Here is a 13,531-nt window from a genome sequence, read left to right as displayed (position 1 = left end):
TGTATGTGTATTTCCTGGAGAGTTTGCCTGCTGACCGATGCTGAAATCCTGGACCTATCTCTTAGCCTAACCCAAACTTAACGCAGACCTAATCAAAGTCTTTTTTCCTAAAACTGAATGCTTTACATTATGGGGACTGGCTCTTTGCCCTAAAAACGTATTATTAAATCATCACTGTGATCCAAATACATTCATCTGTTAAAACTGAGTGTTTATGTTTAAAATAGAAATCTGGTGAGAAAAGCTGTGTTCTTTGTCATCACATTTCCTTTTTAAAGGGTCTTAAGCATATATAAAGGCAAGAGCTGAGTTTCTCTACCAACTGAATAAATCTGGGTGGGTGAACTGTTAGAGCAGTACTGTACTCTTCCTAATTAGCACTGCAATTCCCATGATCAAAGCCCTCAACCTGATGGCTCTGAAGCTGTATAGCAAGCTGCATCTAACTTTGTAAATGTGATTAGTTTGCAGAATACAAGATAAACATCAGACATATGAGAAAATGCTTCAATGGCATGTTTGTATGTCCTCTTGTCTACAGGTAATCTGGATCTGACTGGCCCTAAACAGGTGTTTAAAGCAGAGAATAATCCTTGGGTTACTCCCATTGCAGACCAGTTCCAGCTAGGAGTCTCCCATGTTTTTGAATATGTTCGTTCCGAGACCTATAAATAGTAAGTATTACAAGTTACACACACACAAATGTATATGTTTATCTGCAATGCTTGCATTCTTTGTCGCAGTAATATATATGTATATATATATATATATATATATATATATATATATATATATATATATATATATATATATATATATATATATATATATATATATATATACACACACACACACACACACGCAAAGGGTACTTTGGCGGAGAAGAAAGTTAGAGTCTGCACTGGAAAGCAGAAGACTGCTATTAATTCTTTGTTCCAAGCAGCAGGACATGCTGCAAATCCTCTGTGTGAATGCTTCAAACTGCTGCTCTGAGGCATGCTCTGGAACTGATCCCTGCACTGTGTGGCTGTGGGCGAGAGAGACAAAAAGACCATGTCTCAAACAAATTCCATTCCACTATATGTTTGCATACTTCTGTGAGATTTGTTATAGCACCGTGAAGATATAGAGTAGTGCATACAAATGTCACACTTTGTCTGATTTGAACTCTTTTTTTTTTTTTTTGACCCACACACAAAATATTTTTCTTCAGCACTTAAATGTCTTGATTTTTATTATTTTATTATTTTAATTATTTTTAATATGCATTTTAAAGTCATTACTAGTGAACTAATTACCAAAAGACCAATCGAGAAGGCTGATGGTGGAAATACAAACATTGTGGTCTCCAGTAAAAATGAAACAAGAAGACGCGCAAGATGCAGGGCTTGAAAATGTAAAGTCAGGCTTTGCCGTTGCCATAGTATGTTGTATCCATTGTAATATCTGATCAACATACTGACCTATCATTTCACTGGACCATGATCTCCCCATCAGTACAAGATGTAGGCTCCAGTGTGCAGATAGTTTTACATAATGTATCAAGCGTTATCTTTCCCTCAAAAGCATCAATGGGAACTCAGGGAATGTTTGTTTTTTTGTTTTTGTTTTGTGTTTTTAGATTTAATTAATCCATAGTTCTATGGCCTTTGAGCAGCTTTTTATTCTTTTGGTGCAGTCAAACAAAGGTGTGTGTTGGAATGTGTTAGACAAGATAAGTAAACATCATGGGTATGTTGAGTTTGCCTCAGATTTATGTGGTACTCTAAAAAGGCAGCAATGTGGGAGTCTAGAGTATAAAATATAATGCCTCATATAGTGTTCATGTTAATGTGGAAATGGCCTTAGAACACACTTTTTCTGTGGCGAATTTCTTGAGGGATCTCTCTGTATTTGGTAGAATACATTTCTCTGATCAGACCACTCACCATAATACACCGTGATATGTAATGCTCCACTATCGGGACAACATAAGCTTCCATACAGACTCATTGTTACTGAGTCAGTGTTGAAAGTTACATAATTCCTTCTAGTCCTCAGAGGATAGTCCTTTTCCTCCTTTTTTCCATGTTTTTTAATATGACACTATCATTCTTAGCTTGGGTCAGTTTTTCATACAGATTTTTTGATGGTATTATTTATGGTGCAACAAAAGCCTAATTTAAAATGACAAAACATTTTGAGTCTAATGTTGGCTGTAACAGTTCTGCTTTAATCACAGAGCTGCATCCTTACAATGCCCGTAATTATATTTCTTAACTGATGATTTTGATATATGTTTTATCTTTTTCGGATACCACATACATGGTTGCAGCTGAAAAGTCCTTCTGTTCAAGATCATGATTATCCCTCAGTTTTTATAAACTAAAGACAGAAACGTGGGTTTTAAGCCTTTTTTGACCAGGATTAAAATATTTTGCATTATACGGAAATTATGCATTATAACCATTTATCACTGCGACAGAAAGTGGGATGGCTGCCTTCAGCCTTCAACGAGCTGTCTAATTTAAACATCGTATCAAGCTGAGTTTACAGTTCTTATGCATTTTTTAATGTAGCATTGGTTCTTTAGCTTTACTGTTGATTTTCGCAGTGTAAAACAAACGGTGGTGGATGGGAGCATCAACAAAGTGAACTTTTCTTCGTTAGAGCTTGTTGATCCGTCTTAGAGCTAGTTGATTATTAAATCAATGACAGGATCACAAAGTGGGTGAAACAACACAGCAGATAACAACAGAACACAGATAACAACAGATAACACAACAGCAGCTTCCCTGTTGACATTCTAAATGACATTAGATGACATTCTAAATTCTAGTTCCTTCCACTTGGCTTTATAGCCTCTGTTACACCAGTGCAGTACGGGGATCAATTGTTCAGCATAATAATAGTTTCTCAGGCATGGAAGTGCCATTCCCTCTGTCTCTTTCTTTGATTCATTTAGTTCTAAAGGAATACATGGCTAATGCCTTCATGAAATTCTTTAAAAAGAAAATGTGTATATTTTAAAAAAAGTTATTACAGTATTCTCATCGATGTAGCAGGAGTACAGCAACTGCAGTAGTTTCAGATTTTTTCTTTTTCCCTCTTTTTCTTTTTCCCTCTCTGAACTAACTTTAATAGTTCCAAACCAAACATCTATTTGACCCCCATCCCTACATAACTCTTCAAAGAAGTCTTACCATTATTTAATGATGTGATTTTAAATCTATGCATCCATCCATCTTCTTCTGCTTATCTGGGGCCAAGTCACAGGGGCAGCAGCCTAAGCTGAGGAGCCCAGACCTCCCTTTGCCCGGCCACTCCCTCCAGCGTGTCCTGGGTCTACCCCAGGGCCTCCTCCCAGTGGGACATGCACGGAGCACTTCACCGAGGAGGCATCCTTGTTAGATGCCCAAACCACCTCAACTGGCTTATTTCGATATGGAGGAGTAACGACTCTACTCTGATCTGTAAGGGAGGAGCCAGCCACCCTGGCAGGTCATTCCTCCCAATCATGCCCCTCCAGGTCTCACTGTCGTTCCCCATATGAGTGTAAGACCACAGGGTCCCCAGGTATAGCACCCTACCTTGGGACTCCAAGAAGGTCAGGTACTCTAAACTGTCATTCAGCGCATAAGCATCCGACCTGAAGGTGCAGGGAACAAACCTTCTTGTTCACCGGAAGAACTCAGAAGATCTACTAAGATACCCATCCCAGCCCGCTGCCTCTCACCAAGACCAATTCCAGAATAAGACAGACTCCAGCCCCTCTCCAGGAGATTGGTTCCGCAGCCCAAGCCATGCTACATCCCATACCTACATCTAGTTGGTACTCCTCAACCCCACACACTTGCTCAGGCTTCTTCCGTCTGCCAGAGATCAGTCCGCCAGGTTCTCCTCCCCTGGCTGCTGCCCAGCACACACACACCCCGATCCCTGCGGTGCCTCCTGCAGGTGGTGGGCCTATGTCCTTTTTTCTGGCTTTGCCCGGTCAGGCCCCTTGGACTAAGGCCCGGCCACCAGACGCTCCAACACAGGCACCCTCCCCAGGCCTGGCTTCAAGGCGGGGCCCTGTTAACTATCCCAAGCAAGGTGAACTGTTCCCTTGGTCTTTCATTCACAGCAATTTTTGTATCGCTCTTTGTCTGGTCCCTCACCCAGGACCAATATGCTATGGGAGACCCTACGAGTGGTCGAAAGCCCCCAGACAACATAGCTCCTGGGATTCCTGGGAAACAAAAAACTAAATGTGATCGGTTTATCTTTAATTAACAAGGTACATAGGCTGTTATAATTGCTGAAAAGTAACTGTAGTATCAGATGTAAAACAAAATTGTCAAGCTGTTGTAGGATTTTAGGAATTATTTGGAGTTCATCAAGGCACAAAATGGCACTAGTAAAGTAATAATAATGATATTTTTGTGGCTTCAGAGTGATCTTATCTCTGTGCTTGTCCTCCAAGACTTCAATGCAGCATTTGACAACACTATTCACATTTAATACTATTTTAACTTTACAGATTAGAATATGTTGTTGCTATTAAAAGTAATGTACTGTGCGGCTTTGGATTTTGAAATTCATACTAGGTGCATCTACTAAAAAGTACAGATGAGTTCAGCCTCAACGTCAAAATCTGAGGTTAAGTTTTTAGAATGTCTTTTGAATGCGATTAATTACAGAAGAAGATACCATGCGTGCATCTACAAAAAATTCTTTTTCCAATCCTTTGACATTTAGGTCCAGGTCAGGGGCCAAGTTTTCTGAAAATGTTGTGAATACAATAAATTGAGAAAGATGGCATCGAAGATTTTTAAAACGTTACCATAGGTGCGTCTTCTAGTATCCTGAAGAATACCACTGTATTTGTCATAAAAACAAATGACACAAATCAGTCTTTCTATCAGATAAAGATGCAAAGTAGCACTGAGGATTCTTGGTGTGATTTTGACAAGGATATTTTCTTCACTTCACACTTTAAACAAATGTGAAGGACTGCCTTCTTTTATCTGTATTGCTCATACAATTTTCCATTGACACATTCTGTCTCTGGAGTGATGCTGAGGAACTGGTTTGTGTGGTGGTTACTTCTAGTCTATCTATCCATCCATCCATCCATCCATCTTCTTTCGCTTTATCCGGGGCCGGGTCGTGTGAGCAGCAGCCTAAGCAGAGAAGCCCAGACCTCCCTCTCCCCAGCCACCTCCTTTAGCTTATCTGGGGGAACACCAAGGCGTTCCCAGGCCAGCCGAGAGATATATGCGACTTCCGGCGCCCCCCGTGTGCGGCAGCCTGTTACAGCAGCTCTGCTCATTCTGAGTTTCTTTCTTTCTTATCTTTTCTTCTCGTAATTTTTTATAACTAACGTATCAGTAATTAGACTCTGCAACCATTCAACAAATTTCCCACGTGTGGGACTAATAAAGGTTATCTTATCTTATCTTATCTTATCTTATAATCTCTCCAGCGTGTCCTGGGTCTGCCCCGGGGCCTCCTCCCGGTGGGACATGCCCGGAACACCTCGCCCAGGAGGCATCCTTGTCAGATGCCCGAACCACCTGAGCTGGCTCCTTTCAATGTGGAGGAGCAGCGGGCTCTACTCTGAGCCCCTCCCGGATGGTTGAACTTCTCACCCTATCTCTAAGGGAGAGGCCAGCTACCCTTCGGAGGAAGCTCATTTCCGCCGCTTGTATCCGCGATCTCGTTCTTTTGGTCACTACCCACAGCTCATGGCCATAGGTGAGGGTAGGGTTCCAGTGCGAGCTGGAGGCCATCACCCGATGAAGCCAACAGTACCACATCATCCATGAAAAGCAGACATTAGATTCTGAGGCCACCGAAGTGAAAGTCCTCCGCCACTTGGCTGCGCCTAGAAATCCTGTCCATAAACATTATGAACAGAATCGGTGACAAAGGGCAGCCCTGGTGGACCCCATTACCCACCGGGAATGAGTCCAACTTATTGCCGGCAATGCGAACCAAGCTCTTGCAACGGTTGTATAAGGATCAAATGGCTCGTAGCAATGGGCCAGACACCCCATACTCCCGTAGCACCTCCCACAGGACACCCCAAGGGACACAGTTGAATGCCTTCTCCAAGTCTACAAAACACATGTAGACTGGTTGGGCAAACTCCCATGCACCCTCAAGTATCCTCGAGAGGATAAAGAGCTGGTCCAGTGTTCCACGACCAGGACGAAAACTGCATTGTTCCTCCTGTATCTGAGGTTCGACTAGCGGACGAACTCTCCTTTCCAGCACCCTGGCATAGACTTTCCCAGGGAGGCTGAGGAGTGTGATCCCCCTGTAGTTGGAACACACCCTCCGGTCCCCCTTCTTAAAAATGGGGACCACCACCCCGGTCTGCCAGTCCAGGGGTACTGCCCCTGATCTCCACGCAACATTGTAGAGGCGTGTCAGCCAGGACAGCCCTATAATGTCCAGAGCCTTCAGGAACTCGGGGCAGACCTCATCCACACCAGGGGCTCTGCCACCAAGAAGTTGTTTAACTGCCTCAGTGACCTCGTCCCCAGAAATTGGCGGGTCATCCCCCTCACCCCCAGACTCTGCTTCCTCCTCGGAAGACATGTCAATGGGATTAAGGAGGTCGTCGAAGTATTCCTTCCACTGCCCAACAATTTTCTCAGTCGAAGTCAGCAGCGCTCCGCCAGCGCTACACAGTGCAGGTAGAGCACCGCTTTCCCCTCCTGAGACGCCTGACGGTTTGCCAGAATCTCTTCGAGGCAGTCCGAAAGTCTTTTTCCATAACCTCTCCGAACTCCTCCCACACCCGAGTTTTTGCTTCAGCCACTGCCCGAGCTGCATTCCGCATTCCTACCTGTCAGCTGCCTCCGAAGTCCCACAGGCTAGCCAAGCCTGATAGGACTCCTTCTTCAGCCTGGTGGCTCCCTTCACCTCTGGTGTCCACCATTTGGTTTGGGGGTTACCACTACGACAGGTACCAACCACCTTGCAGCCGCAGCTCAATGCAGCAGCTTCGGCAATGGAGATGCTGAACATAGTCCATTCGGACTCAATGTCCCCAGTCTTCCTCAGAATGCTGTTGAAGCTCTGCCGGAGGTGTGCGTTGAAAATCTCACGGACTGGGGCCTCTGCTAGGCGTTCCCAGCACACCCTCATTACGCGATTAGGTGCACCGGATCTGTCCAGCATCCTCCCCCGCCACCTGATCCAACTCACCACCAGGTGGTGATCAGTTGACAGCTCAGCCCCTCTCTTTACCCGAGTGTCAAGAACATATGGTCGCAGGTGTGGTGATACGATTACAAAATCGATCATCGACCTGCGGCCTAGAGCGTTCTGGTGCCACGTGCACTTATGGACACTCTTATGTTTGAAAAAGGTGTTTGTTATGGCCAAACTGTGATTTGCACAGAAGTCCAATATCAAAACACCGCTTGGGTTCAGATCAGGGAGGCCGTTCCTCCGAATCACGCCCCTCCAGGTCTCGCTGTCGTTACCCACGTGAGCATTGAAGGCTCCCAGTAGGACAACAGAGTCTCCAGGTGGAGCACCTTCCAGAACCCCACCCAGAAACTCTAAGAAGGCTGGGTACTCTGAACCGCCACTCGGCGCATAAGCACACATGACAGTGAGGACCCGTTCCCCGACCCTAAGGCGCAGGGAACAAACCCTCTCATCCACCGGGAAGAACCCCAACATACAGGCAGCAAGCCGAGGGGATATTAGAATACCCACCCCAGCCCGCCGCCTCTCACCAGGGGCAACTCCAGACTGAGACAGAGTCCAGCCCCTCTCCAGGAGACCAAGCCATGCGTAGAGGTGAGCCCCACTATATCTAGCCGGTACCTCTCAACCTCACGCACTAACTCAGGCTCCTTCCACACCAGAGAGGTGTTGCCAGCCTTGGTAGCCAGGGATCAGTCCGCCTGGGCCTCTGCTCCTGGCTGCCGCCACCTGGCACACAATGCACCCGGCCCCTACGGCACCTCCTGTCGGTGGTGGGCCTGCGGGAGGATGGGCCCATGTCCCCTTTTCGGGCTGTGCCCGGCCGGGCCCCATGGAGTAAGGCCCAGCCACCAGGCGCTCGCCCTCAGGCACCCTCCCCGGGCCTGGCTGCAGGGTGGGGCCCTGGTAACCCTATCTTGGGCAGGGTAAACTGTTCCCTCAATGTTTTCCTCATAAAGGTCTTCTGAATCGCTCTTTGTCTGGTCCCTCACCCAGGACATATTTGCCATGGGAGACCCTACCAGGAGCCAAAAGCCCCCAGACAACATAGCCCCTGGGATCCCTGGGACACACAAACCCCTCCACCACCATAAGGTAGTGATTCACAGAGGGGTACTTCTAGTCTAGATTATAGTAATTTTTTATGTGAACTGAAAACACGCTGCAAAAGCATGATAGGCACTAGAAAGATCATATTTATCCTATTTTGACTTTTCTTCACTTACTACCTGAATTTACTTTAATATTTGTGGTATGCAGTTGCCCCTCCATGAACCTGCTCCAGGTTTTTTCCTGTTAAAAGGGAGTTCTCCCTTCCCACCATTGCCAAACACTTGCTCATAGGCAGTGTTGGGAAGGTTACTTTTAAAATGTATTCCACTACAGATTACAGAATACATGCCCCAAAATGTATTTTGTAACGTATTCCGTTACGTTACTCAATGGGAGTAAAGTACTCTGAATACTTTGGATTACTTAATATATTATCATGCTGTTTACAACTACATGAATGTGATTTATTACTATTACTTAAGGTCCTCTGGCTAATACGTTGGGTTCCATGTCGGGCTCGTAGCCGAAAAATAGCTTTACTTTGTTCTCTGGGTCAAGTTTGCTAGCGAGAGACAGAGAGAGGCGTTGAAAGGTTGCTCCAACGGAACTTATTGTTTCGGAGGAAAACAAAAACACAGTGTACAGTCGAGTCTTAATAGCGTACTTACAACTGGGCTCGTCAGGCACTCTTCTTGGCTGCAGTGGTTATTATTATATTTACATGCTTCCAGCTCCTGTTTCTGCTCGATGACAACTCGTACTTTTCCACTCTCCTTTTTCTCCCTCCTCGCGCTCACAGACACATAACGGGTATGGCGGTCCATTCTCCCTGCAGCACGGACTACACTGCCCATGATGCTACATTCTTTAGAGCTATGCCTGTAGCATTCTGCCTATTAGCTTAGCACAACAACAAAACGGCGCTCTCTCACCCAGGAAACACACAGTCGCAGAGAGAGCGCGCATCACCCTGTAAGCATGGCAACCATAACGCTGCCGCTTGGAACAACAGAACATAGCTGTCAAACAAAACCCAAACAGTCCTGACCCGCGACAATATGAAACAGAAAAATACCGCCGTGTAATCCATTTATTTCAACAAAGTAACTGTATTCTAAATACCACCTTTTTAAATGGTAACTGTAACGGAATACAGTTACTCATATTTTGTATTTTAAATACATAACGGCGGTACGTGTTTTCCGTTACTCCCCAACACTGCTCATAGGGTATTGTTTGATTGTTTGTGAAGGTCTGCAGTGTAAATTGGGCCTTATAAAAAAGATATGTCCATCAAGCCAACTTTTAAAAACATCTCAAGCATTAATAACAGAGCACAGCTTGCGGTTCAATACAGCAACAAAATATTCATACATTTCAGTTTTTTAAAATATCCACCATAAAACATTTGTGGTGGATTGCATTGTTGCAATTTTTCCTGGACTATAACTAAAATGTGTGCCGTTATAATTCAGCTCTGCCAGCCAAGAACGCTCGGGTTGTATTTTAGGATAAACAGTTGCACATCATGATTATTTGTATCGGTCAGGGTGGATGATGGAGCATTTACCTGCACTATATAGTCGACTCCAACTCTGTCTATGCAATCAATCACTGTCACTGCTGAAGTCAGCATTCATAAAAGCATAATCACTCCCATCTGTACACCTGCAGACAAACCAAAAGCTTATCCACAACAAAAAATTTCTTCTTTAAAAAAGCTTAAGCAAGGAACTGGGAGCCTTGCATAAGGCGTGCAAGTTGTGCCTTGTAATTAATCCAGACCAACGCAATTCGGCTTGAGTTGTGTCCCTTTCAATTGAAGTCAAGGTGAAAAAATACGTCAATTAGACGGCTTTATGTTTGTGAAGATGTTTCACCTCTCGTGATTTATCCCAAGTGAAAAATCACATTTTTGATACTCTGTAACAGATCCAGTTGGCATCACAGAGTTGCAACTACTGGCGCATGTATAGGACTTGCAGAAAGTGATTTTAAAAAAGCCATCTTCACTGAAAATGGTTCTTAGATACATAATATGATGACCTTTAATAGGAGGGGGGAAAATAGACAAATTTAATTAATGTAAGGATTTTTAATTTTATTGGATCATTTTCATAATTTTTTGATCACTTTTAATACAGCAAATATTGCACTAACACTACAGCCACACTAAGGAAAACAGTGGTTCGATGTCACAGTACAGTCAACATTTTTGCAACCTTTTGCTATAAATCTTTGTCTTTGAAATGGTTGCTTGACTAACAGGGATCATTTCTTTGACAACTTGCAGTCAGTTGCTTTTCTTCAAAGAGATTTCGTTACCTAAAGACCGTGAAATAACTGACAGTCATTCTGCTGTAAGTTTGACGTCAGTTAAACAGAAATTCATAAGAACTACTTACATTTGAGTTCAGCTATCACCTCAAAGATTTGAAACAGAATTTCTTTCACAGACCACTTTGCTTTTGTATATGAATAAAAGCAATATACAATTAGTCCCTTATTGCAAAAACACAAAGTATGTATTGTCGTTATTGTCGTGAGTCGTTCAACATCCTAACCACATGCTGCTGGAAGCAGATAAAGTATGCATGAAAACTGTGAGGAAAAAAAAAGATAAAACTTCAAAGATCAAAAACTACAGTATAAAAAAACACAGACTGTTGCTGCAGTAGAAACCTTTTGTTGTTTTTAATGGTCTTTTGTTATAACTTCAATCTTATGTGTGGTTGGCTGGCGGATATACAGCAAAGCAAGAGTGACCCACAGACCAGTTATACCATATACTTTGTACAGTGACAATAAATTCTGCTCAAGCCGTAACTTATGTTAGTTTTGGTAAGTGGTGTTTATGTCAGAGGTCATTGTGTTAACATAAGGATTTTATGAGCGTGATTGTTAACTAATCCTTCCATTGGTCTGATAGCAAAAACAGAGAAAAATGTATGAAAATAGATTTATTGGGGATTAAAATATAATAAAAAATGCTGAACATTTAGCTCATTTCATATAACATGCTGATCCAGTATCCACATTCAGAGGCTAAGTGACTAAACTTTGAAAAAATACCACATTATGGATAACTGTTTATTTTCATTTAAGTCTTCAGTTACTCCTTATGTGATGAACAAGGTTTACGCTGGTCTCAGCATCTGGACAAGCTTAACTCCACTCATGGCTGGTTTTCAGTTTGCTGTCCCAAACTGTGAAAGACACAATATGAATAGACTGTGAAAATAAGTAAATAAGAAATATGTATTACTGTAAAACAGCACAACAGGGAAAGAGAAGGACACACATACACACACATTCACATCTAGCAGCAGTCTTTCTTTTGACAGGTGTTAATTTCTTCACAGCTTTATTTACACCTGACTAAATGTCCTTCCTCTTCAAATCGTGTCAACACACTCACACATACACACACACGCACGCACACACGCACACATACACACACATCTGTCCACACCCCCAGTTTCTGTCTAATGAAAATAGAATGAATATCTGGCTGTTATCATCTTATTGCTGTGGTGGGAAAAAGTCATTTTAAATATTTTTCAGAATATCTTTCTTTCTGTCATTCTCAAAAATAATGTTTTCTTGAAAGTTGAATCTCTGAAATATTTTTAAAAATGCAGACTATACATAGATTAATTTAAATAAAGTACAGTTGTGGTCAAAAGTTTACATACACTTGTAAAGAATATAATATGGCTCTCTTGAGTGTCTCGTTATTTCTACAACTCTGATTTTTCTCTGATAGAGTGATTTGGAAAAGACTCAAAGTTTGGTTCTTTTATGACTTTTGACCACAACTCTATATGTATACCTGTTTAGATGTATTCTCTTCTTCTGTGTCAGATGCGTTTGTCCTACTCCACATGTAGTAGCTGGCTTAGCAGAAATTGGGACCTAAGCTTTAGTATCATTAGTAACAAATTAAATTCCCATTAGGGTTGTTACCGTGTCCAAACAGACCTCATTCTATGCTCTCTTACGCTGTTATTTCATCCCTCAATAGATGCATTTAACCACAACAGTCTAAACAGTTTTCAGTCCTTTGTCTCATATTTGTTCTGGAAACTGGTTGATCCATAAAAGTCACCCTGTACAGCCGCCTATGTCTGCTTATCCATCAAGCTCCCAAAGGCATATTGAAATGACCAATGCAGTCATATTCCATCTGGCCGAAGATGTGTATCGAATGGCTTCAGGAAAATGGTAAACATATTCAACAAAAGATATGTTATTGCCTAGTGCAATCAATTTTACCTAAAGTTCCAAAAATTGCACTTCTGGACTTGAGCTCTTTGAATAAACACTGGTCCTTCGTTGTTACGTTAAACAGATTAATTTTAAATATATATATATGTAAAGATTGTTTTACATAATTGTAGCACAGAGTAAAGTAGTACAATGTTGATTTCATTTTTGTGTTAAGTTTTGGTACATTTTTGAATTTTTTTCTAAGAGAGCCACTGAATTTGGGTGAATAAAGATGAGCAGTTTTATTTTGATGCAAATATTTGAACTCTAATGTGGTACAATGATAGGATGCCACTTTGCAACAAGTCCAGTCCTGAAATCAGTCAGAGCTTCAAAACTTCAAAGTGAAAGAAATTTAAAAGCAGCAGAAATAAAGGTTATACCCATTGCTTTCTGTAGAACAGAACACTTACAGAGTAGTCACAGTATGTCTGTAGCAGAAGTAGTATAGGTGAATGTAAAGTCAGTACTGTCACCAAACACTTTTTCATGGAAAAAGAAGTTGCTGAACAAGTTTCTAAGTTTGTCGGATTAAAGAAAACCGACATATTTGTAATAAATGCTGCTAAGAGTGAAGGGGTGAGCTCATATATATTTTTCATTTTAGAAAAAGATGTATTCAAATATCCAAATTAACCTGCAAAATGTATAAATATGAATAGATGCACATTTTTATGTAGTTCTATTTCATTTCATTCCTAATTTTGTAAATTCCACATTTTGTACATGTGAGGAATTTAGTAGAAATGGGCCCATGCCCAATCTGGTTAAAAACTGATGAGTGTAGGGTAGCAGAAGATATCCACTATGATTGTGTAACGAAGGTAAAAGATTTGTTACTTATTTAATTTATGGTTATTAAAGTAGTACTCACATGCACTACATATCTGTCAGAAGACTGGTGGGTCAGCAGGAAATGTAACTAATGATAAAGGCAAAGAACTTTTCCACCATTGGCTAAAAACCTTAGTTGTTTCTCATGAATCTTAGTTAGGAACTTTCTACTCCTTTCCTCTGCCTT

At 42.1% G+C, this 13,531-nt stretch overlaps 1 protein-coding gene across 1 annotated transcript in view; it reads left to right on the top strand.

Annotated features, from left to right (window-relative positions):
* Positions 1-13,531, top strand: part of rsu1 (Ras suppressor protein 1) — a 39,427-nt gene that overhangs the window by 13,262 nt on the left and 12,634 nt on the right. The window contains exon 8 of the mRNA XM_080864187.1: positions 542-674. Within this exon, the coding sequence (XP_080720313.1) occupies positions 542-674 (133 nt within the window). The remainder of the gene's footprint in view (positions 1-541; positions 675-13,531) is intronic.

The sequence above is a fragment of the Rhamphochromis sp. 'chilingali' genome (assembly GCF_963969265.1).
Source record: "Rhamphochromis sp. 'chilingali' genome assembly, chromosome: 18".
Taxonomy (NCBI): domain Eukaryota; kingdom Metazoa; phylum Chordata; class Actinopteri; order Cichliformes; family Cichlidae; genus Rhamphochromis; species Rhamphochromis sp. 'chilingali'.
The sequence above is the reverse complement of the archived record's forward strand: the minus strand, read 5'-3'. Positions and strand labels throughout refer to the sequence as shown.